The sequence below is a fragment of the Podarcis muralis genome, chromosome 8 (genome assembly GCF_964188315.1).
Source record: "Podarcis muralis chromosome 8, rPodMur119.hap1.1, whole genome shotgun sequence".
Classification (NCBI taxonomy): Eukaryota; Metazoa; Chordata; class Lepidosauria; order Squamata; family Lacertidae; genus Podarcis; species Podarcis muralis.
In genome coordinates, this window is record NC_135662.1 from 52408543 (window position 1) to 52434215 (window position 25673).

At 39.5% G+C, this 25673-nt stretch overlaps 1 protein-coding gene across 1 annotated transcript; it reads right to left on the reverse strand.

The window, feature by feature from the left end:
• Positions 1-1197: 1197 nt before the first annotated feature.
• Positions 1198-25673, reverse strand: TMX3 (thioredoxin related transmembrane protein 3). The gene is made up of 16 exons (XM_028737442.2): positions 25531-25673; positions 24368-24422; positions 21241-21280; positions 20293-20416; positions 19891-19936; positions 19472-19552; positions 17916-18015; positions 16875-16952; positions 14466-14532; positions 13259-13357; positions 12461-12518; positions 11335-11388; positions 9243-9299; positions 7256-7385; positions 6855-6923; positions 1198-4513 (listed from the first exon to the last, which is right to left on the reverse strand). Exons 1-16 carry the CDS (start codon positions 25583-25585, stop codon positions 4247-4249), a joined length of 1380 nt encoding a protein of 459 aa, XP_028593275.1. The 5' UTR covers positions 25586-25673; the 3' UTR covers positions 1198-4246.

A 25673-nucleotide genomic window follows, 5' to 3' on the forward strand; every position in this document is an offset into this window, starting at 1 on the left:
GCTGCGGATGACAGATGATTATGACCTATTGAAAGGGAGTGTTGTGCTTCTGCTTTGTACATCAGAGGTAACAAATACAAAACACCCTTCTGTTTAGTAGCACTGACAGCATCCCTCTTGATGATCCTTTACAAAACGTGCACTACTGTAAGGAAAAAACATTTGCCCGCAACATAGCAGATTTATAAGGCATTTCATTATTGTATATTGCCTTCTTCCCTGGTTATGTTTTTTAAGAAACTATGGAAAACACAGTTCATGATTGAATATTATATCATTGTGTATACAGGGCACATTAAACTCACACAAGGTGAGTATTTTTCAAGGCAATTCTTTCGTGCTGTAAGCCTGACTGATGCCAACACGTTCCTCTGAAGACATGCCAATTGTGTGTTTATGGCCCGCCTAGGGATGAGAAAACATGAAAATTTCAGCTTTTCCATTTCTTTATCATTCTGATCTTAAATTCAGTTTTTCATTTCCACATGAGTTCCTGATCATTATTATTTTAAAAACCCTCATGAAAACCTTGGTGCAATTTTTTGTATGCAATTTTGCCCAACAGATACATTTTTTTCAAAGCAAATTTATGTACCATTTCTACCAATATATGCATTAAAAGGACACCTTATGCTAGTACGTTGGGGGCACTTTCCCCTCCAATTTTACATATACACCAATGTGGTTTGAGCTAGTCGCAACTGACCAGAAAAGAGATCTTGGGAGTCATGGTGGATGGCTCGATGAACACCTTGAGCGACTGAGCAACAACCATGAAAAAGGAGAATTCCTTACTAGGGGTTATTAGATCTAAAATTAAATTCCCAGTATTATAGTACCTTTACACAAACATATGGTATTGCTATATTTGGAATACAGTGGTATCTCGGGTTACATACACTTCAGGTTACAGACTCCGCTAACCCAGAGATAGTACCTTGGGTTAAGAACTTTGCTTCAGGATGAGAACAGAAATCGTGCTCTGGCAGCGCGGCAGCAGCAGGAGGCCCCATTAGCTAAAGTGGTGCTTCAGGTTAAGAACAGTTTCAGGTTAAGAACGGACCTCTGGAACGAATTAAGTACTTAATCCGAGGTACCACTGTACTGTGTGCATTTCTGGTTTCTGCCTCTCGAAAAGGGCATTGAAGAAGTGTAAAACGATTAAGGGGCTGAAGAAACTCCCCTATGAAGACAATATATATTTGGGGCTCTTTTATTTAGGAAAAATTCAAGTAAGGGGAAGGAAACACAGTACAAAGTTGTATAAAAGTATGCCATAGTGTGGAGAAAGGGGATAGAGAGGTTGCCACATATACTAGAACCTGGGTCATCCTATAATGCTAAATCCCGTACACACACATACAAAATTCTTCACATGGCTAAAATATGAAATTCATTATCACAATATGGTTCCCAGCTTAGAGGGCTTTTAAAGAGCATTAGACAAATTCATGGAAGATATGGCTAATACAATGGCTACCAGTCATGATGGCTAATTACCTTTAACAATAGCAGTTGCAGCTGGGGAACAACAGTGGGAGAAGGCTGCGGTCAATGTCATCTCATGGGTTTCAAAAGTCATGTGGGAAAAAGAATGCTGGTCTGATCCCAGTTTCTTATATATCTCCTCTATTATATACTATTATATATGTCAAACCATGTGCAAATAGAGCACCAAGGAGTGAAAAGCAGTACTTTTAAATGTTTTATTATTGTAAAAAAAACAAAAACCCACACATTTACAGCTGATAAATTCAACAAGGTAAAATAAAATTGGAGCGCTTCCATTCAAGTTAAAATCGACACCTGACTGTGTGGAGCTCTTTACATGATCAAAAAATAAATAAATAATAGTCATTTTGTTTTATACCACAAGTTATTCATTCCCAACATAAAAGGGGGAATGCTCAGTTAAATCTACTTTAACTGCAATGTTATGAAGCTGAAATGAAATGGCAGTACACTTGAGTTCAGTAAACGCCAGGGAGTTTGACATTCCATATGCTGGATGGCAAACATATACCTATTTTAACTGCCACTGTCCAAACCACTCTAAATCTGCTTAACATCCTATAAATTGGTATAAATGCTAGGATTTTGTTGTTGTTGAAAGCATGCTCTCAAGATTCAGCACTGGAAAAACTACTATATAGCATGTAGCTGTTATTTGTATCTAAAAGAAAGCTATAAGAACACAAAATTAATAAGTCGTGTGAAATAGTAGATGAATTCAGATTTCTTGTGCTGACATTCACTACTTCTGTAAACAACATATAACACCAACAAAATAGAAATGCTATCCTGGTACAGTCTAAAAACTCTTCTGTCCATCCTAAAAATCCAGCTCATTTTATGCTTTTGACGCTTAAAGCATAGGGGAGTTTTGCAGCATTGGACAAAACCTCAAATATGTGAAAAACCAACTGCGCATGACATGACAGGAGTTGAACCTTGCCTCAAACAAAATACCATTTATAACTTCTATCAGTGTTCAGAACCAACACAACCTGGTTTAAATTTAAACAAAAGCCAGAACAAAGTTTCTTTATAAAGCCAAACTGTCACAGCTAGAATATTTCTGGTAAGTATAATTTACATCTCAGCAATTTATTCTTTAGGCAAAGAACAACTGTCAGTGAAAGTGCTAAACACTTTTCCATTTCTCATCTCTTCCTATTTTGAAAAGCAACATTCATTTTTATCAAGGAGAACCCTACTTTTAAAACCCATGCATTTTCAAAACAACTGTGTTATTATCAGCTTAATTTCCTTCTAAACAACAAAACTATGTAAATCGAATTAGTTTGCTTAGAATGTTTTAGAAAGTTGATTAGCTTTAAAGTACTACAGGGTTTCCCTATCTTCAGGAGGACAAAAAATTCTACCTTCTAGTCTTAATTCCTTTAAAACTTTTTTTATCCAAGCTTAAAATTTCTTTTTTGAGAATGTACATATGTAGCCATACGTGTTATACCAAACTGCTTTACCAAGACTCACAAGCTGGGAAGCTTTTATTTTTCAGTTTTCCAACTGGATGTGACATAGCCGTAGTTCTGAAAATGAGCAGCATAGGTTTGGTTGCTATGGTAATCACCATGGTATCAATACTCCAAACACCATCTTATAGCTTATCCCTTGAGATCTTAACTCTGGAGAGAGCTTAGTTGCTTTCAATGTCAAGGGACAGTATTAGAGATGACTTATGTGATTTAACAGTTAATGAAAATGTATTGCACCGACAAATACCCCCCTTTTCTAGAAGTGTTAACAGTCCTAAAGATAATTAAATTGCTCTGTCCAATCAACATGTAGTTGAGATGTCAAATGCAGGTATTACTGATAACAAGCCAATAAAATATTTGTCTATGTGTTTTTCACTTGCAGAAGTCACAGTTGTTGCAAGATTTAACCCACCTTTAAAAATATTTTGGCATATTGAAGAAACACTTGTCATTAATCATGCAGCAGACACACAGAAAAAAATATTCCACTAATTTCATCATGAGCAAATGAAACCTTCAGTTTTGTCAAGATTAGGGGAAATCTCATCTAAAAGCAAGGTTTTTTTCCTTTTAAGTTAAATACAGAAGTGATTTTTTAATAATGAACCATATTGGACCAAAATAACGCAACAGCAAATGGACCCAGTAAGCAAATACTACTTTGAAGATTATTAAAATTGCATAAAAAACAACTAAAGAGAGACCGCAATACCTGTGGTTTAGCACTGCCATGAGACTTCTGTAACAGATTATCTAAAATTTACATCTTTTTATAAAAAAAAACGAAATAAAATGAAGTATGTATTGATTTTCAAAGCAATACTAACTATTTTTAAAAGCATTTATGTAATGTCCCAAAAGTATGTTTCCCCATTTACAGATTTCACTCTAGGCTGAGAACATTCCTGCAGTCCTTTCTTAAATGTTTTATTTACTTTGGCCACATAGTTAAAATAATTTTTAACCAGTTCTCAGTAGCTAGAAAAGAAAGAAGAAAACTTCAGTGTGCATTACTGTAAAATAGCTCATATATACATCCCTTAATTTGATTTCTTTTCAGCAGGATAAAGATAGTAAAGGACTCTGAAACCCAGACTTCCACTCATTCTTCTTCACGGCCAAGCAATTGGAACACATGCATGTAAAACAAAAAGTTCATCATCTCTGAAGGTCACAGGTAAATAGATGAATTCAATAAATAAGTCTATATTTTGAAATTCTACATTTTTTTTTAATTAAGCAATTTAGTCTTTTTTCTTTTCAAATATAGTTTTCTGTTCTTCCTCGCCACCTGGAAATTCTAGACGGTTCTCACTGTTTTCTTCCTCTTGTTCTTCCTCAGTGCCTTCATCAGTCAGTTCCCGCCCTGTACTTTCCTTCTTAGATGCATCCACTTCATCTAATCTTCCATCAGAGTCAGCCATACAAATTCCGTAACACATGATGCTGATGACACCCAGTGGTAGACCAAAGAGAAAGCAGCCCAGAAGGGGGGAACTCTTGAAAACAGACTGTTGAGAAATGGTTAGCTGTTAGTGACAATTTGACAACATCTGACAAATATATCAATGCATAAGCTTTCACGGAATACGGTCCATCAGATATATGGAGTGTTTTCCTGAGCTGCAGGAAACCACATGGTTTTGGGGAAGGGGGTTTGTAAAGAGTCAGAGGGAAATAAAATGCAGGAAAACACAGTGGGAATTACGTACTTAGCAGTTCCTGGAAACATCAGGCAAGTGGAGATCGCTCACCTAAAGACTTTATTTTAAAGGGAGTTTATGAACCGATGAAGTTGGCGGTTGTGAAAATCTCGAAGGTCGGCATTCAGTATATCAAGTGGATAAGAAGCAGCAAATGTTACTAAAGCTACAGTGCTAAAACACTTACCTGGGGCTAAGTCCCATTGAACTCAATGGGACTTAAGCTTTTGCACAGACATGGATAGGAGCGTGCATTTAGTAGGACTTGTCTTTCATTTAAAAGCTTCTGATATTTACAGTGTGTTAAGCTGATGTACTCTCCCCGCAAACATCTTTGATTCATCAAGTTAAGACCAAATTAACTCCATTATAATTAAAAAATTGTCCAGTAGCACCTTAGAGACCAACTAAGATTGTTCTGGGTATAAGCTTTCGTGTGTATGCACACTTCGTCAGACCAACACAGCTACCTACCTGAAGCCATTATAATTGTTATTCTATTTTAGGGCAATTCCACAAACTAAGTTTTGTGTACATCTATGCAGTCTTTGCCCCCAAAACAGATTTTATGTCTTTATGGAAAAATGTGCACAGACCTATATGTAACTTATTGTTCTTGTGTTGGCTGTTTGTGTTTCTGGCAGGCCAACAACGATATTCAGGTTTCCAGATGTGCTGTGAGTACAGAGAGGAGGTAGCTGAACCAGTTGACAAGTGAGTTTTAATGGTTCTTGAAGCATCTGCTAAAGATCTGAACAAATGCTGCTTCTTTTAGCATGGATTACATGGATTACCAGTAGTACATATTGTATATCTCTACAAGTTGGATCCTCCTAACCGAGGGTCCATGTTGCGCGCAGCCCCGGGACTCCCTGCAACCGGCATGGAGGCAGGGCTTTGCCCCGCTCCAGCCAGTGGTGCCACGATCCTGCCACTGGCTTTTAGCCAATCAGCGTGGTGGCCTGATTGGGAGTAGAGTATTTAAACAGAAGCACGTTGTGGGGACCTCCTCTTGCTTTGCGCTGCCGAACACTCACCACCCCTTGTTAGGTCGGGGTCAGACCTTGCTTTGGACTCCTGTTTTGGAACAGGGGCCGGGTATGAATTTTTTCCAATGTGGCAGATTGGCAGCGGTTGCTGTGTTTTTGCCTACCTCTTAGAATCGTCACAACTTTGTAAGGTTTGGTGGTTAGGCATTGGTTTAGGGGAATGTGGGGAGGGGAGGTGTGGCCATCACCTGCCCCTCCATTTGATAGGGTATTCTGTTAAAGGAATCCAGGGGCTTGGATCTCAGCCGAAGCCTGGGGAGGAGCTAGGGCCATGCCAGGACCCCCGGGAACCCCAAAGGTGAGCACCAGTCAATAGCCATTGTTGGAGCTCCCTCTGCTGGTAGTTTACGCTTTGCAGGCTACCTGCTGGGTGGCAGGAGCCAGTTCTAGTCATTAGATACCAATGCCTAAGCCAATACCAGTCACACTTGTGTACTCAATAAAGTTGTAGCCTAAATTTGCCCATTAACCTTTAAACTAAATTCTGTCTCCTTTGTGTCTTTATTTCCATGGGGGTGCGTTTCGGGGCTTGACACGCAACGCCTGCAGCTGCTGGGAATAGCTATCACTGTCTTGGAAACTCATGGCAGCAGTCAACACAAGGATTATTGCTTGACTCCATGGAGAGCACTTTAAAGAGGGAAGCTGATATTCAAAGGGTTTCTGTGATCCATCTCTCCGTCTAAGCTAGGGTTGGCGTATTCAAAAAGTGAAAATCCGGACAGAAAAGTTATTGAGCTTTTTTTCAGGCAAAGTTCATGAGCTTTTTAAAGTTTTGCCAGAAATCTAAAAATAAATGTTTTAAAAGGGAAGTTTTTGAGCTATTTTTAAGGGAAATTGCCAAAAGCAACACTGCTGATATGGGTTGCCAAATGTCTGGATTCCTGATGCCAAGATGTGTGTTTCAAAAGGCAGATATATTGTAACAAACTTCTTTAAAATACAGAACCCAGCACCCAAAATCATGTGATCAAATTAGATATTGATGTTAGGATGGGTAACCTGAGGACCTTAATATGCGGATGTTTGGCAGGTACTGTCCCTATTTTATATCTGATATACGTTTAGACATTATCTAACAGAGATGGGACATTACTTACTCCTACAGTAGACTTGGCATCATAAATTATTCTCTTGATCCGTTGAAGAATTCCATCTCCACCGTGTGCCTAAAATTTCAAAGGTAAAAACAGGCATTAGCACTAGTCAATTATATTTCAGCTTGCATCCACCTTTCTTCACCATGAAGTCTGATATATAATGTTTTTCCATTGAAGGGGAAAATTATTTTCTTGTGACATTCTTGGGGTCCCTTGCAAGGACCTGTCCCCAGGCTGCCTCTAATGTTAGTTCTTTCCAGCGACTCTTGTTTTCAAGGAACATTGGTACTGCACATTCAAATCAGAAAACAGAAATGAAGTAAGATCGCCAACAAACAGTTAGGTCTTTGAGCAGTTCAAGAATTGGTTAAAGAGATTTTGAATAAAAGAGAAAGGCTTACTTCTGCAGTGCCTTCCAGGATCTCATTAATGAACTGAACCATATCTTCAGTACTCTCAATAGGTTTATGAGGTAGGAAATACTGTTGATTGGATGTGTTCAATACAACTATAGTGGGGATTTTCAGATCACTGAAACAGTAAAATCAAACAAGTCAGGAACTAAAAAAAGAAAAAAGCTATCAGTTATCAGCATTCAGTTTATTAATAGAGCACCTAAGAACTATAAAAGCTTCTTGGCAACTTGACTTTGCAACTATCCTATCTATAGTATCTGAACAAGTGATTCAACTCATTTCTTACAGGAAGACCAAATGAGGTGGTGGTAGTGGAGTATTTGCCACATTCCTAGGACACTGAAAAATCATACAAGGTTCAGCTTTAACCATCTTGTTTCTGACAATGGTTTCATAGTCCACTTTCCCAATGCTTAACAATGAGGGGGAACAGAAGATACAAAAAGTGAATCTGGGCAAGACTACACTAAAGGTAAAGGTACCCCTGACCGTTAGGTCCAGTCGCGGACGACTCTGGGGTTGCAGCGCTCATCTTACTCTATAGGCCGAGGGAACTGGCGTTTGTCCACAGACAGCTTCCGGGTCATATGGCCAGCATGACTAAGCAGCTTCTGGCAAACCAGAGCAGCACACGGAAACGCCGTTTACCTTCTCACCGGAACGGTACCTATTTATCTACTTGCACTTTGATGTGCTTTCAAAGACTATACTAGTAGCCAGCAAGTCATGGTATCTAGAGCAGAATGAAGGCAACCTTGATAGACAGAAATCTGATTCCCCGAGACTGCCACTGTAGCTAGCTACTAATTTCTACAACATGCCCAAAAGTACCATTTGCTGTAGTCTCCAGCAGCATGTCTTTTGCCAACTATATCTACAGGCTACATTTGGAATAATATTGTAATTTGTCAAGTGGACCAAGCCAAGGAGAGCTAAGCATGGTTTCTCATTATCTACAGCAGGCATATCCAACTCCCAAGAGACTGCGATCTACTCCCACTATAAAAAAACTGGCAGTGATCTACCCATTGGATTGACCAAAGTTGCTGAACTTTCGACCGGTTGGACATGCCTGATCTGCAGGAATGGCCTCATTTCTACTGGGAAACAAAGGTATCAGATGTAAGCTTCCAAGCCTTAAGCTTTGGTGTAATTTGAGCCTCTATTCAGGAACAATAAGGGTTATTTCTCTGCTGAAACAATGGAACACAACCCAGAGCTGCCCTTCTGAATCCTCTCAAAGAGATTTGAGAACTTTATACGCCTCTTCTAGGCTACAAAAAGCTCAGCAACAATAGCTGAAATTCAAAATCCATCAAGCATGTAAAACAAAGTCGTACGTTCCTAATATGTTTTTCTCCTTAATGGCGTGTAATCATTTCACAGCATATATAAGCCTCAATCAGTGTGTGTGTGTGTGTGTGTGTGTGTGTGTGTGTGTATTTCATGTTCAGCTCTCATTTATGTGCCTTCTCTCTCTCCATTTACTATCCAATCCTGCCATCTAGTGGAAAAAGTTATATACAAAATTTAAATATCTAGGTTTTATATATAATGAAAGTGTTCTCTTTAAAACTAAAATGGTTTTATTGCATATTGAAGGGCCATATCCAAGTGCTATTTATTTTAAACACAAATGCAAACACACACAAAACAGTACAAATCATAAAATTAGGACAAGTGTGTAACTTTGGCACAGACAATTTATATGATAAATTTCCAGGGTTCACAGTGATTCCATGGAGGGAACATGCTGAATCCATTCTTGTGAAGGCAATCACTGGGCAGAGTAGCTCATCCTACACTGTGCAAAACCAATGCATATACTGATCAACTTTCACACCAAGTTTATATGCTCTCTTTCTATAGATATTTGTAACCTGCTTACAGCAAACACAAGAACAGAGTTTCAAAATATAAACCTTACTACACAAATGATATTAATAGCATGAAATCTCAAAAACATACTTACTCCATTAGTAAACTATTCATGTATTCATTACCATCCATATGGCCAAACTGGAAGCTCCTGTGAAGAGTCAAAATACAAATTGTTAATTAAACCTAACTTTAAAAAAATGACAGCAAGTTGTATCCATCTATATTTGGAGAACTTGGAGGCAAACTTGGAGGTTCCTCATTTGGAGGCAGCGGTTTGAATCGAAACTGCTTCTGCCAAACAGATTTGCTGCAATTGCTGATCAGCAGTTACAGCAAGCTCCTTTGACTGCCTGCTCCCAGAGCCAATCAGCTGACCGGCAGTGAAAGTGTGTCTTCAAAGGAAGTTATTGTTACCACACTGATCATTTTGTTATTAGGGTGGTCTCACCAACCCATGGGGAGTGGGGGAATTAGGGATCCTGATTTAAGGAGTGTGTGACTTTGTGAAAAGATAGCATGAAACCCACAACAAAAAGATCTTTTGTATAATCACTCCTAACATGCTTATTCCTTTTCAGAGTTCTAGCGATACTCTCCTCTTAATATTGATCATGGCAATGAATCACATTTTACACTTTTCTGCACTTTTATTTCCACTATATTTTCTTGGCTAAGTGGAAAATGTGGACAATAAACAGACAGTTCTAAAGCAGTATCCAATCCATTCATTTTAGTTACAAACCACCCTTCAGTACAACTCTTCCAAAGCAGTGTACAAGAGGTCAGGTGATCTACTTCCATGAATTATCCACTGCTAGAATCTTGTGTATGGTAGTTACTTCAAATTATAAAAAATGGACTAATTTCAGCAACTGTATTTGTGAAGACTTGCTAACACAGGGTCATATCCAGTGCTGCAGCTCTGCTCACAAAACACACTTTCTTCATCCTCTCCTATGTGTGCAGATTTTGTGGATACACAGGGGGAAGAGATGAAATGGAAGTCTCAATGTGCAAGCAGAACTCTGCTAACAGAGCATTGGATGCAACCCACAGCTAGGCAAAAGCAATAGACTGTGTGCATATTTTGTTTAAACGGTTGGATCTTATGTCCTTGTGAGAGTTATTGAATCCTAAGAAACTGGACAGGCCAAATAATACTACTAGTAGTGGCCAGGAATGTGAGGGGGCACTCCAGTGCTTACCAGCACAACCCCTTGCCCCTCCCCACAACAAGAACAAAATTAAAAATTAGGAACCGAATATGGAATACACAAAAATAGACTAATTCTGCACATTTCCTTTTTCTTGGTAAAGAATTTAACTGTCCCAATAGAAAATGTAAATGTTGAATGCACTGTCTTAAGATAAAAAGAAGGTGAGAGTTGTTTAGATTGCTTCTGCATTCCCCTAAACCACTCTCACGCTTCATCATTTGCGCACAAGTAATTTACAACCTCCAGAAGAGCTGCCCTTAGTTGAACAAAACCCATGGGTAGCAACATTGTTGTACAGCTTTGCTATCTCCTGTACCTTGGTCCCTTTGGACCAGAAAACTATTCTCAGAAAAGTAGTGCCAGGATAAACATCTAGCTACAGCCATTTAGGATCTGGCTGTCTGTTCATATATCTGAAAGCTTAAAAAAGGCCAAAGTATCTTGCTCTGCATGAGCTAATATTTGTATTTTCAAGTGGCTAATAATTGCAGCTTAAATTGATGTCAATATGGTAAACCGATCTGCACACATATTAGAGATCTAATAAAACAAAAGAGCTTTTCCATCTCAGTATTACTTATTTCTCATTACAGTTATTTGTGAATGTATACTTTTTCAATGAAGAACCTAGTTTCTATTCTATCTTGACATCAGAAGGTGCTCCGCCAGACAGCAAATGTGTGACATACATGTGTTAGGGTATTTTAAAAGTCTTTTTTAAAAGAAAATGCAGCACACACACTTTTTCAAAATGTATGCTTAAAGCTTAGTAACTAAAGCTTAGTTTCTTCTACTTTTCTCCTAAATGTGGACAATTTGTGTATATAGTCTTAAGATTACCTAGCTATTATGAATGGATTTCTTGTTAACTGTCACACTCAAAACTACTAGAATTTGCAGTACTTATTCAACCCACTTAACACACGATTAGGAACAATTAACAAGTGATTAAATATATGCATGTACCTATGAAAGTGGTCTCTATAATTTTTTGCAACATCCTGCATAATAGACTTCAACCTGTAAAAAGAAACATTTCACAGTATTTCCACAAATATAAACAGAATCTGTTCAGCAATGGTATTGTACAGCATTGCTGTACATTCAGCAGTGAAACACAATGAGCCATGGAGATAAGAAGGGAGTACCTAAGCATAAAACCTGTTTATGAAGGCCAAGGGACGGTTTGGCCATTACATCTAGACTGCTCCATGGCTCCTGACTTGCAAGAAATCCAGATTCTACTCAGTTTTGTGCCACTACATACTATATGAGTACAGTTATACCTTGGTTGTTGAATGCCTTGGTACTCATCCGTTTTGGCTTCCAAACGCCACAAACCTGGAAGTATTCCGGTTTGCGAACGTTCTTTGGAAGCCGAACATCCGACGCAGCTTCCGCAGCTCCCGATTGAGTGCAAGAAGCTCCTGCAGCCAATCGGAAGCCATGCCTTGGTTTTCAAACATTTTTGGAAGTTGAATGGAGTTCCGGAACGGATTCCGCTTGACAACCAAGGTATGACTGTATTTGTCTGTGCCCTTCAATACAGAAGCTTCATATGTATGACATACAGCTCAATCTTATCTGATTAAAAGGGTAATAAAAAGGGCAGCTGAATGAATGGACAACAATAGCAAGTGAAATGATGTCAGCTAGAGACTGAAGCGACAATGGATGGAGCAGTGGAGATGCATCTTGGACATAGCTTGTAATGGGATAGGAAACCAGGTTTTTTAAAAAAATGAGAATGTATTAAATTAATTTGGTTTAATTTGTAATAATTTGGAAAATCAATTAAAAAATTGGCAAAAGAAAAGAAAAGGGAAACCTGATCCCATGAATGGTGACTTCACCGGGACTTAATTCCTAGTAACTGTAGATAGGACCATACCCTTTTCCCTTTATTAATAATATCTGAATAAACCTATGGCTTGTTTTTGATGTGCAGCTTCCTTTTATATTAGTTTTTAAACAACGTAGTCCAACAACAGACAAGTTAGGGATTGGAGCAGGGTTCATGCAGTATGATGTTCAAGAGGTGTCATTTTCTAAATGGTTTGTTATGTTTTATCACGTATACACACCAACATACCTAATATGTTCTACAGAAGTGTTTTTATCATCAATAATTGCAATAGCCACAAGTTTTCCTAAAAAGCAAAAGACATAGAACTAAATTTAGGATATGTCTACAGAAAGATGCTTCTTATTTAAGTAACCTCCCATCCCCAAAGAAAACAGAACAGCTATTTTGTAACCATATATATATATATATATAAGCATTGCCATATGCTCCAGAAATGGGAAATGCTACTGAAAATAAAGCACTACTCATCCCCAACCACAAAGCACTTTCTCAAATGGAAAGGTCTTATAGATACACAAGCTACAACATACCTTGATGGAAGGCATGGAGCAGAATAGAGTAAGCTGGAAAGTCCATCACTACTATTAAACTTTCTTCTGAAGTTATTCTGTGTGTGTCCTACACAATGCCTATCACCTATAATAATTCATTGTTCAAGTAGGTTACTGTTACAGGAGAACTGTCCCATTTCAAAATATGTGGGGGATTACAAGACTGAAATTTGCTGCCCACAAAAAGATATCATGTCTGGGAGAGGTGTTCTAGCCTAGATTTAGCTTTCAATGGGAAGGGAGTTTTGAAGAGTGCTGATTACTAGCATTAGAAGTGGTGTGAATGTTTGGCATCATTCAAGCAGGATCTGAAGAAGGGACATGAATCCGTGGAAAATCCATAATCCATAAAATCCTTTGATGTTTCCCAGGCATAGTACAACATAAAGCAGCTTTTTAAAATTGCAGCTGACTTTACATACAAAAGTGTTAAGGTAGCATACAATTAAGTTCTGAAGGAAGGTCATCTTACCTGTGTCTCCAAGTTCATACAGAGTAAATCCATCAACATTAAGATACCCCTGAAATCTCTCCTTGCTTATCCAGGATGACAAATCACCATCTTCATATTCTTTAAAAAGAAAAAAAAACAGTGAAAGAAAAAATAAAATGCTCATGCCTTCTTCTAACACTATCATATATACCAGGCATGTCCAATGCCCAAGAGACTGATCTACTCCCAGTATAAAAAATCTGGCAGTGATCTACCCATTGTCATTGGAGGGAGGAGGAGCTGGGGGGGGTGGATTGCCCAGAGTTGTTGAGCTTCTTTTAGGAGGGAAGTGCCCAGAGTTGTTGAGCTTTCCGGGAGGAGGATTGCACAGATTGCGATCTACTGGTTGGACATACTAAGAGCATATTGTTTCTCCAAGTGTCAGTCTACTGTTTGGATTCAAAATTGCTCAGAGTGGAACTCAAAAATGGATTATTCTGTAGACGAAAGGCAATTTTAGCCAACTGTCCCACTCAATGGCAGCCCCCCTTATAATCTGCTGCAGAGGATTAAGGTACTCTTCAGGGCAGGTGGTGCAGCTAAGTGACAACTACCCAAATAGCCTTCTCCCTCTTCTGTCACTGTGAGTTTCAGTAAGCAGAGATGCAGCCTCTACTGGATCTGACTCATTTCCATAAACGGAAGGAGCCCTTCCATTCATGGAAGAGTAGGTCTGAATCCAAACCCACATGTAACCAAAGTGGCAACATCCAGGAAGAAGAAAGAAGTGTCAGCAGACTTTGGGGAACTTCAAATTTTGTAGAACTACCAGACCAACAACAACTTCAGGTAAAAATATTAATGGGAAGGAACCCCAGAACTGCTATAGAATCCCAAGTCAACTGGAAAAGAAAACCTGGGGAGGGAATTAAAATATACACCAGGCCTAACAAAGCACCGTGTGCACAACTGAAACTTACAGAGTGCCTGTTTATAATTAATAAATACGAGGAACAACCTACTTTGAAGCACATGACACAGATGCAAGTCACAGTTTGAGCCAGCATGGCACTGCTTTTACATCTCTAAATTATCAAAGACTGTGCACAATCAACACACATTTTGATATTTTTGAGACGTATGTAACAGCATCTAGACTGAGACGTATTAGGGCTAGAATCCTTAAAATGCAGGGGGAGGAATCCAATACATGTTACTGACATATTACTCTTGATCTATAACTTACCATCATACACAAAATAAGTTCCATCTTTGAAAACTATAACAGCTGGCATCTCAGGGAGTGTCACATACTGAAAGATAAAAAAGATAAAGCAAACACTTTAATGGCACAAAGAAACTTTCAGGTTACATTTATATTTCCCAATTTTTTATTGATTCTACTTTTCAGTTATAGACCATGAAGTGGCTTATAAATATTCATAAAACACAAAGTCACTGAATAAAAACAGTGTGAAGGTGTAAAAAAAATAAAAACACCATGGCGTCTCCCGCCTAGAGATGCCTATATCACCACCCTCTTTAATGTCTCTCTTTCAACAGGTGAAGATTTTAATTTTAAATTAGCATTGGCTTGTCAGGCTGACGTCACATCAAAATATATTACGATGACCTGTAAGTTAAAAAGTTACATCTGTTGGTTTCTTTGACTGGTTTATGGGTTCTATTTGCTTTCTCAGTCTGTTATTTGGGCTCATTATATTTTTCATTTGTATTGCTGTTAGCTGCCTTGGGTGCTATATGCAGAAAGGCAGGATATAAATTGTAAGTCATACATAAAATTAAGAGTAAGCATCACAACCTAATACACTGACCATGCACCTCTGATGCAGATATTCTTCCCAATCTCTTTCCCCAGTTGGAGGACATAAAAGGTAGGCAACATTTTTGAAGGAGAAAACTGGCAATACCAAAAAATAAACTGTGTGCAGAAATGTTCTATTAAGAAAGGAGGTTGGATATGAGGAAATTTTATTTTTGTACAGTGGTACCTCTGGTTACGTACTTAATTCATTCCGGAGGTCTGTTCTTAACCTGAAACTGTTCTTAACCTGAAGCACTACTTTAGCTAATTATCTCTAGATAATTTAAAATTCTATTGTCTCTATTTTTTGCAGTTTCAAACCCTGAGGATAGTAAAAAAATTACACAAAGTGGGACAAACTGCAAGCCAGCAGAGACAATAGATGATGCCTTGTGTACATGAAAATAGCCTCATTTTTGTGCACCAAGCCCTAAAGGTATACTAGTGACTCTCTCTCTCTCACACACACATGAAATAATGCAGCTATGCTGCCAAAGAATAAAAATGCAAGGAATTGTCTTTTGAACTTTACCTTGAACCTTACCACCACCACTGTGGTCATCTTCATGAGAGGATCTAACTCTTATAATACATCTGCCACCCAAAACAATGACAACACAATGGGGAAAATCACATTTTAAAAAATCTTTATATAGTATTAAAATGGGCTGGTAAAGTATTTACATTTCCTCCCCAAATATAACTAGTATAGGGCGCATCTTTTAAACTTCTTTTTGCATGAGAATGCAAACTAGGATCAGAGAGATCTAACTATCTTAAGTGCACTACAGCATAGATTTGTGAATGAGCAACACTAACTGTAAAGGAACATTGGGTCTCTCTCTCTCTCTCTCTCTATATATATATATACATATACACACAGAGAGAGAGAATGATGCAAAATATTATTGAGAAGACTTAGGACCAGTTTCCACTAACCAGGTGTGCTAGCGAAAGTCACTGCAAAGGCTTTCACTAGAGCAGTTTTTCCCAACCTTGGGCCTCCAGCTGTTTTTGGACTACAACTCCCATCATCCCTAGGTAGCAAGACCAGTGGTCAGGGATGATGGGAATTGTAGTTCAAAAACAGATGGAGGCCCAAGGTTGGGAAACACTGCACTAGAGCAATGACGCTCTCGCCCCTACACCCCTGAACCCACAAATCCACTTGGGTGTGTCAGGAGAACCCACAGAACAGCATGCAGGAGGAGAAGGGAGACTGTTCTGTCTGGCAAGGCATGATGTTAAATTCCAGCCTTACCATTGCAATCTCCAATAATTTAAGTAAACATTACTATCCTATCCTCTACAAATCACTTTCATCACCCATGGTCTCCCATTAAGTGATTGAAGCTGTTCTCTTTCCCTTGTCAAGTAGCAACAAGAACATGTCAGAATTATACTCCCAACAGCTCCATGTCTACCTTGCACACAAAGAAAAATCAGAACCGGAATCAGCCCCATCCCCCTTTTCAAAGACCTCAAGGAAAGACAGACCTAAACAGAACATGTGCAACTAAACTGTGTGCCCAATAAGAGTCTCTTCTTAATTTTAGATGGTGCTGATTCCACAGCCAATGGAGCTGAAATTTAACAGTGCCTTGCCTTACCAGCTGTGGCTACTTCACAAAGCCGTAACTGGACATGTTGCATTGTCACACCTAAATGGCTCATTTCCGATTGCGGAGAAAGACTTCAGATGACAATTCTTACTTGCATTCATGTAAAGCACACCAAAACAAAACAAAACATGAAAACACCCCACCACCTCAAACATTTTTAACAGTAATCTAACAGTGTTTATTTACATACATTCTTGAATAAATTTACCTCAGGTAGTATCTCTTCTGAGGCAGAAAAAAAGTAGGTATAAACAATTAGTTCGGAAGCAACTTCTATGTATTTTTCCTGTGGAAATACAAATAGACATTTTAAAACAGTTTCTCAATCTTCATAACAAACATAGCAAAACAAAAATACAATGTTTCACTGCTAAATGTTGGTTCCTCGTTCACCAAAGCAGGGGCAAGGAAGCTTTTTGGGTTGAGAGCTGCATGCTGGTGTTGGGGCCTGAAGTCATAAAGGAACAGCCTTTTCTCTCTCTCATCCATCCTTCCTTCCCAGGAGGCTGCCGGAGAAGGGACAGATCACTCTTAGCATATGGCTACTGATCACTTGCAGAGGAAATTTTTTAATTTCTCATCTCTCCATTTATTCTAGCTTCCTCTTCCTTTCCCTTCATGTTTCTCTTCCTCTCTGCTCCCCACAGCCCCCACAAAACTAATCTGAAAGCAACATCAAGACCTTAGGCTTCAAGTTCCTGACCCTAGCCTTAAGTACTTGTGACTGTGTCTCAACATAGTCATGCTATGTCAATGTGTCTGTCTACTGCCAGCTGATCCTCATGATGTCAGGCAACAGCACTAGCACTCTTATTCGTCCATTCCCTCCCACACCATTCCTCCAATTTGCAGGGTAGATTCAAAAACAGCTGGAGGCACAAGGTTGGGAAACACTGGATTATGGTATGAAATCCCAGAGGCACAATCCACAAGCCCATTTTTGTACTTCCAGGAGATTAACAACTCAGTTTCTAGGAATCTTCTTCTTCAAGGGAATAACACTGATTTCTCTCATCATAGCATCATTAAATCCAACTCTACAATTCTATGAATCTAAATATATCTACCTCACTGCACTGAATATATTTATTTATTTATGGTCCCAAAGCTGCAACTTTAAGTACCCTTGCAGAGTTGGTAAAATTACTTAGGGTTGAGATGCCAGCTACCAGAACCATCTTAGAAGCATGCATTAAAACGTAATACTCTTTTGGAATCAGCAAACAAAAATTTAAATGAAGTTTCAAACCTTCAATGGAGATTCTCCACCAATGTAAAGAAAAAATACACGATGCCTCTTTTGCACATGTTCAAACATCTGCTGGCTAGGGAGGGGTCGAATAATAGGCCTGAAGAATAAAATAAAGAAAACAGATAAATGGGAGCAAGAAAAGCAGCTTCCAATTGCTGTCCCTGAGTACTGTAGTGATAATTTTAAACACCTTTAAATCTAAGAACAATGAGAACTCAATACAGGAGTGCTGAATCACAACAGTTTGTCTTCTCTTGTAAATATTTCAACACTTACACATATTTCTATATGCGGACATTGGGGTGGGGGGTAGGAAATCAACTGCAATGTGCTAACCTCATGTACTGGCATTATCCACCAAAAACCTTTATTTTCATTTTTTAAAAGGATGCACTTTCAAGTATCAGATGACAGCACTAAGAAATTATCTAAGTGTTTAGAATCTGAGGAGAACACATGAAAATCATTAGTGAACTTTTGCCTTGACCAAGCCAAATAAAGATGCATTTAAAAAAAAAAAATGAGGGAAGGGAAATCCTGCTAGCATTTCTTTTCATCTAGCATCTAATAATTATTAGAAAATGTTACATCATCCTATCCTAGCTTTCCAGTTCAGCAACTGTGTTCTATAGTTGCATCATTACTGGAGTCAATATAGAAACATTTTAAAGACTTAATTAAGAACTGTAGTGGTAATTTCATCATGTTGTTAGATGTATTTTCTCCCAGTGTTTCCTACTATGATAGCTATGTTTTTCAAGATGTTGTAAGACTTCTAGGAATTGAACACAGGCATTTGTTAAAGAAATAGCTGCTAAAGTCTAAATAGTTCCATGCAGACATCACAATAAGGTGAAATAAGGTGGCTAAATTTTATCTTAACATCTCGTGACAACTATAGGTTACTAAAGACTAAGGCACAGAAGAGATGTCTGGAAAAAGTGCTGTTATTAACTGACAGTTAATCAACAACTGTAGCTTAATTTTTCTATCTCCCAAATTTTCTGGAACAACAACAAAGATCTCCACCCTCCTTGTGAAAGAATAATAAGGAACTGACCTTGGAATGACAAGCACATATATTAATAACTTATTAAACAAGCGGCTTTGGGTGACAAATCTTTTCATGTAATCATACTGCCTGTCAAGACCAGGATAGTCATGGGCTGAGCTATGTGAACAGTTTGTAAGACTGAAATCTAAAGGCTTTGTAAAGAAAACTAAAGGACGGTTTACAGAGGCATGGGGGTGGTGGAATATGATACCTGCAACAGATTCAAGGGCTCATGTAGGCATGCTAGATTAAACACTTTACTTGGATGGATTTTAAAAGTCAAGATGTCACTTCATAGAATCACTCTTTCTATATACATATATTTATGTATTATGAAACAGAATTATGAGCTACCTCAGAATACTGTAATCAATTGTCAGTTATGACATTAAGCCACTTTGCTTGTATAGTGTACCATGGGCTAAGTCGCCCACATTCTACTGTTGCCACATACTCTCCACTCCACATGCCATACAAAACTGAAGCTATAAATACTCACCCTGCTACTCTGTTTGCAAACTCAACAATATCATCTTTGGTCCTGGGTCCTCTATAGTTGTATGCCAAATCACCCTTTAACCTACGTAAAATAATAGTCAACATCTTGGATGAATATTTCAAGTGCTGCAATACTTTTAGCACATACAGTTAACTGGAAAAAGTTCAATCCAGGGCTCACATTTTATGAACACACAGTAGCAACGTATTTCAATAGCCTTACTGCAGTGGGAGGGCCAGCTAAGTAGCAATGATGTTCCTCACAACATCAGTTAGCTTTTAGGTGAATCAGGAGTGGGGAACAAAGAAGAAACTTAAATAATGGTCCAATACATCAGAATGGAACACTTTGCACAAAAGACACTAATGATACTACAAAGCACTAAAGTTTTAATATACAAGATACAAAATTCTACTTACAATTTAATTGTTGGATAGCCTCGAACTCCAAATTCAGAGGCAATGCCTACAAACAAACAGTAGTATAACCAAGCATTTAAAAGGGCATTTTTAATTAATACAATTACAATATTCCAAAACGTATTACTGGCATTTCTTGTAGTGGCAAACGAACAGCAGCAGACATTTTTATAACATACAAACTGTTGCATATATAATCCTATTTCTGTAGGAACAGGCTGTCAGATGATGTGCATCCTTCCATGAAAGAATAGAGGTCAAGAGGCCATGCCAATTTCCCCACTGAGCTTTGTACCAACACTGAATTTGCTTATCTGTGTTTGGTTAACTTACTGGCTTTCACGTTTCTTTCAAAGAGTAAAAATTGTAACACAGATCAGAAGACCTTACTAGAGCACTTACTAGAATAAGAAGTTGCATCCATCTTCCCAACTTTGACTGGTGAACCAGTGCTTCCCATCTCTTTACCAACTTCATTCCACACCGGTTCCAACTTCTTGCAATGGCCACACCATGGTGCATAAAACTGAGAACACGCCAAAAACAACAACAACAAAAAACACATAGCCAGTGAAGTCTTTGGAGAAACTATTAAACACGTACTTGTATATGAAAACACCCATGGGGACAGATGGAAACTACAACATTTCTCAAATGTGCACAAAATTTGTCTATTTAGCAGTACATTTTGAGTTTGCTCATCATTATACTTCTACAACAAAATGAATTCTTCCAGTACCTGCTTGGATAATAGAATATCAATTCAGTTACAGGGCATTTATTCTGAAAATTAAAAACTAAACAAAAATTATACTAATTAAAAAAATAAAAGTGAACAAAAATTTCATGTATCTAGGTCTTTAAAATGCTGCATATTAACAGTGCTGTCCAGGTAATACTTTAATGTGCAGTAGTGTAGCATATTGTTCACTACTATTTTTTATATATGACACACACACACAAAGCAAAATTGCATGCGATCAACTTGAAACAAAGCAATTTTTGGATTATCATACCATTACAAAGAGTTTATCTGCCCATCAACATAATTAACATTTGCACTCCAGATTTTTCAACAATGGAATCTTTTTTATTAGGGCCACACAGCAACGAGTACCTACATTAAACCCTCATGTATTATGAGAATCCACTGCTGATAAGTATAATTCATTGTATTGTATTGTATTGTATTGTATTGTATTGTATTGTATTTATAACTTGTTTTTTTCTTCCGTAGAGATTAAGATAAGCATGAATGTAGAAGCTTTTTTCAAACAAACATATATTTTGTTTTTGAATAGTTTTGTGGTGCGGGGTTTGTTTGTTTTGCTTTTTTGCTGTTATACTCACATCTACAAGCCAAATGTCATCTTTACGGTTCTCTTTAAACCTAGGAAATAAGCGTAACTGATTAAATATGCTTGACAAGTATTATACATTTTATTAAAATAATACAAAAGCAAGAGAAGAGCTTGTTTTTACTACCGAAGACTCCTTTATACCTTGCTGTTAACGGCATATACAGTGGTAAAGGTACCCCTGCCCGTACGGGCCAGTCGTGACCGACTCTGGGGTTGCGCGCCCATCTCGCTTAAGAGGCCGGGGGCCAGCGCTGTCCGGAGACACTTCCGGGTCACGTGGCCAGCGTGACGAAGCTGGCGAGCCTAAATCAGTGCAGCACACGGAAACGCCGTTTACCTTCCCGCTATAAAGCGGTACCTATTTATCTACTTGCACTTAAGAGTGCTTTCGAACTGCTAGGTGGGCAGGCGCTGGGACCGAACGACAGGAGCTCACCCCGCCGCGGGGATTCGAGCCGCCGACCATACGATCGGCAAGTCCTAGGTGCTGAGGTTTTACCCACAGCGCCACCCGCGTCCCAATATACAGTGGTACCTCTGATTAAGTACTTAATTCGTTTCGGAGGTCTGTTCTTAACCTGAAACTGTTCTTAACCTGAAGCACCACTTTAGCTAATGGGGCCTCCTGCTGCTGCCGCGCCGCCGGAGCACGATTTCTGTTCTCATCCTGAAGCAAAGTTCTTAACCTGAAGCACTATTTCTGGGTTAGCGGAGTCTGTAATCTGAAGCATCTGTAACCTGAAGCGTATGTAACCCAAGGTACCACTGTAAATAATTCCCATCCTTCATGATGATAACCATTATCCTGTGGACTAGCAATACATCACAAATATTGAAGACCACACTAAAAATGTTTTTACCTATGCACTTAAGCAATACAAGAAAATATGCTTATTATTAGTAGTAATAGTAGCAACCACCACCAAAATTAATAGGTCTTAAATAATTTGTAAGAGGCTTAAAAAGTTTAAATGGGTTAACATGTTCCAGGCATATGATACTTCTGAGCATGCGATTAAGGTCAACTAATTATTTGCCAACACAAATTACAGATTAGTTATCTGATATCTATAAAGGTAAACAACCGATACATCACTATTTTGTTGGCATAGTCTATATATACAGTTCACAACATTTACTTTGTCTATTGTGTTACTTTACAGTCCATTTCTTACATTTCTAAAGTGTTTTAATATGTAAAAGTGCAGCATGCAATCTGCAAGATATTTGCAATATAAATCAAGCTTAAAATTACAACTGTAAGAACAAGTCAAATGTATTTCAGTTGGGTCTTCATTACTGTAAGAGCAAACAAATACAATGTGATGCAGAAGCAAAAAAAAAGTGAACCCTGTTCTAGGCTGCATCAATAGAAGTATGGTGTCGAGATCAAGGGAAGTAATAGTACCACTCTATTCTGCCTTAGTCAGACGACACTTTGAATACTGTGTCCAATTCTGGGCACCACAATTTAAGAAGGATGTTGACAAGCTGGAACATGTGCAGAGGAGGGCAACTAAGCTGATCAAGGTCTGGAAGGTAAGCTTTATGAGTGCTTGAAGGAGCTGGGTATGTTTAGCCTGGAAAAGAGGAGACTGAGAGCAGATATGATAGCCATCATCAAATATATGAAGGGATGTCACATGGAGAAGGGACCTGCTCTGGAGAGAAGAACCAATGGTTTCAAGTTGCAAGAAAGGAGATTCTGACTAACTATTTAGAAAAACATTCTGACAGTAAGAGCTGTTCAGAAGTGGAACAGACTCCCACGAGAGGTGGTGGACTCTTCTTCCTTGGAGGTTTTTAAACAGAGGTTGGATGGCAATCTGTATGGATGCTTTAGCTGAGATTCCTGCATTGCGGGGGTTGGACTAGATGATCCTTGGGGTCCCTTTCAACTCTAAGTTTCTATGATTCTGTATTTAAATTACAGACAAACTAGGCAAGATAAGGGCACTAGTATCCTGTGTGCCCACGCCCACACTCACCCCCTTGTAAAAGCAGTTGCAAGCAACAAATACTATAACATGCAGTATTTGTCGTACATGCGGTCAGCAGTTGGGGTGGCAATTTTTAAAGGGAAAATGAAAAGCTATAAATCCCATTCCCCTGCTTCACAGCCCTGATCTGAAATGCTTATGTGTTTTGGGGGGTGGGGGTGGTGGCTATTGGTTTGTGTTTGTTTTTGTTTGATTATGTATTTGGTGTTCTCATTTTTTATTTTTATGTTGTGAACTGCCCTGTGATCTTCAGCTGTAGGACAGTTAAATAAATAAATAAATAAATAAATAGTAACAATAATAATAATAATAATAATAATAGAGGGAGCATGGCTATTTAGGTGCCTGTAACTCAAAACCAGACAGAGAAACAGTTTTGATGAAGCCAGTATCTGAGCCCAGACTGTTCTGCAAGCCTGAAAGTTGGGTCAGCAGCTTAACTAAGTGTCTAAGAGATGAGATATTTCTGATGAGCTTTATTGGCACCAAGCAGCTGGTGGAGGTAAGTTGCTGAAAGGGCAATACCAATCCAATTTGAAATTCACATTGTGTGCACTTTTCTGACAGTTTGTTGCTGTGTCATTGGAGATTGCAACATGCTTCACAGTTGCTAGCAAAGTGATTTTTTTTTAATAGTGGATGTAGGGCTAACCCACTCTAGAGGCAAAGCGAGGAAACAGCATTGGGTGGCAGGATCCACAAGGGCAGTCAGGTGCCAGGAAGCATTGCTTGCATCTGATTTGTGTTTAGTTTTCTCCTCTTAAATGTCAGCAATGTGGATAAAAAATTATGTATGGAATCCCACACTAAACAAGTGACTTTCTGCTTGCACAAAGGGACTTTGCCTCCCTGCTCCTCTCTGTAGCCCACCCCCACTACAACCCCATTTCTTTTTGAATTCATTATAGGTTCTTATTTTTCTTTTGTGTTTCCTACCACAGAGAAGGTCCACGTGTGAATGACAAGGTGATTGACTTTTATGCATTTGGACTCTGCAACATACTCATGTGTCAGAAGAGCATGCTGCATGAAGTGACCTGCCAATGAATACCAGAAAAACATCTACATGTGATATGTCTAAAGCCATCATCTACAATAAAAACACTGCATACTTACGAGTCATCTAAGTCTTCCACGAAAGATGCATCAACTACCAAAATAAATGCAGCAACTACCAAAAAGAGAAAGTATATCTTGGTCTCACATATGCATACTAATGTCTGTTCATATCTTATCTAGCCCACCTCCACAACACCCCTACAATTAGCTTCCACCTAAGTCTCACTTCTCTCCAGTTCTAATGGACCCCAAACCATGTTCCACCTGTTTTAATGTTTCAGGATATTTGATGATCACTTGGCCATTGTCCTCTCTCCCTGGGAAGCTCTACCTGCTCGCTCACTGTCTCCTTGAGAAGCCAAGAGGAAAAGGCACAAATAGGATGCATATATAGGCAAGAACAACTCTGCTTGCTTGTTCACCCCCCCCTCCTTCTCTCCGAGTGGCACAGTACTGCTAACTCTTCCCCCTCTTGCACATCCTCCCCTTCCTCTTTACAGTGAAGAAATAAAGCCAGAGTCCTCAACGCTACGTCCCATCCCCCCCTGGCCAAGAAACAAAAGACAGCAAGCAAGAGGAGGCCTTGCTGGATCAGCTGTTGCCATTCCCAGCCCACCTGCTCTTTATGAGCAGGCCTGCTGGCTCCATCCTCCTTGCCATCCCACCCAGAGAGAGGAAGATTTAAAAAAAAAAAAAAAACAGGTGGGCAGGGGCACAGCTGCCTCTTGACCTCACCTACTGTACTTCCCACAAAAACCGAGATGGGGAAGAAGCTGGAGAGAGTGGCAGCTGCCCATTGTCACACACACCCCCGCCACTTGATTCTATGGCCAAGCAGGCAGCAGGTGCCATGTGCCGCCTGCCCCTCTGTGGGTCCCAATGGGTGGGGCGTCGTTTCCTCAGACTCCTCCCTTGGCCAAGAAGAGGCCCAGACCTTTGCCAAAAGTGCAGCAGGTGGCCACCACGGGGTCCCCCAAAACGCGCCCCGCCCCCGACACTTGCGCCTCTGAACAGCCTCTCCTTCCCCTTCACGCAGCAGCAGCAGCCCACCCTCGCAGCCATTTCCCTTCCCAGGCAGGCAGGGGAAGCCTCGGCCCTTAAGCAACCCCTTGCCCCCCCTTCCATTCATCCCCACCCGCCCCCTTGCCGCCCCCAGAGCAGCTTCCGACCCTCTTCCGCTCCCGCCATATACTTCCCACTCCCTCCTCCGTGGCGACTACCTGCCGCCCACAGGAGTGGGCTCCTCCGCCGCTCTCTTCTCCTCCCTTCTGCCATACTGACAGGAGCTGGTGGACCCAAGCGAAGCGGCGGCCGGAAGGGGAAGCGGAGCCACAACCCCGCCGCCCGGCCCCACGGAGCATGC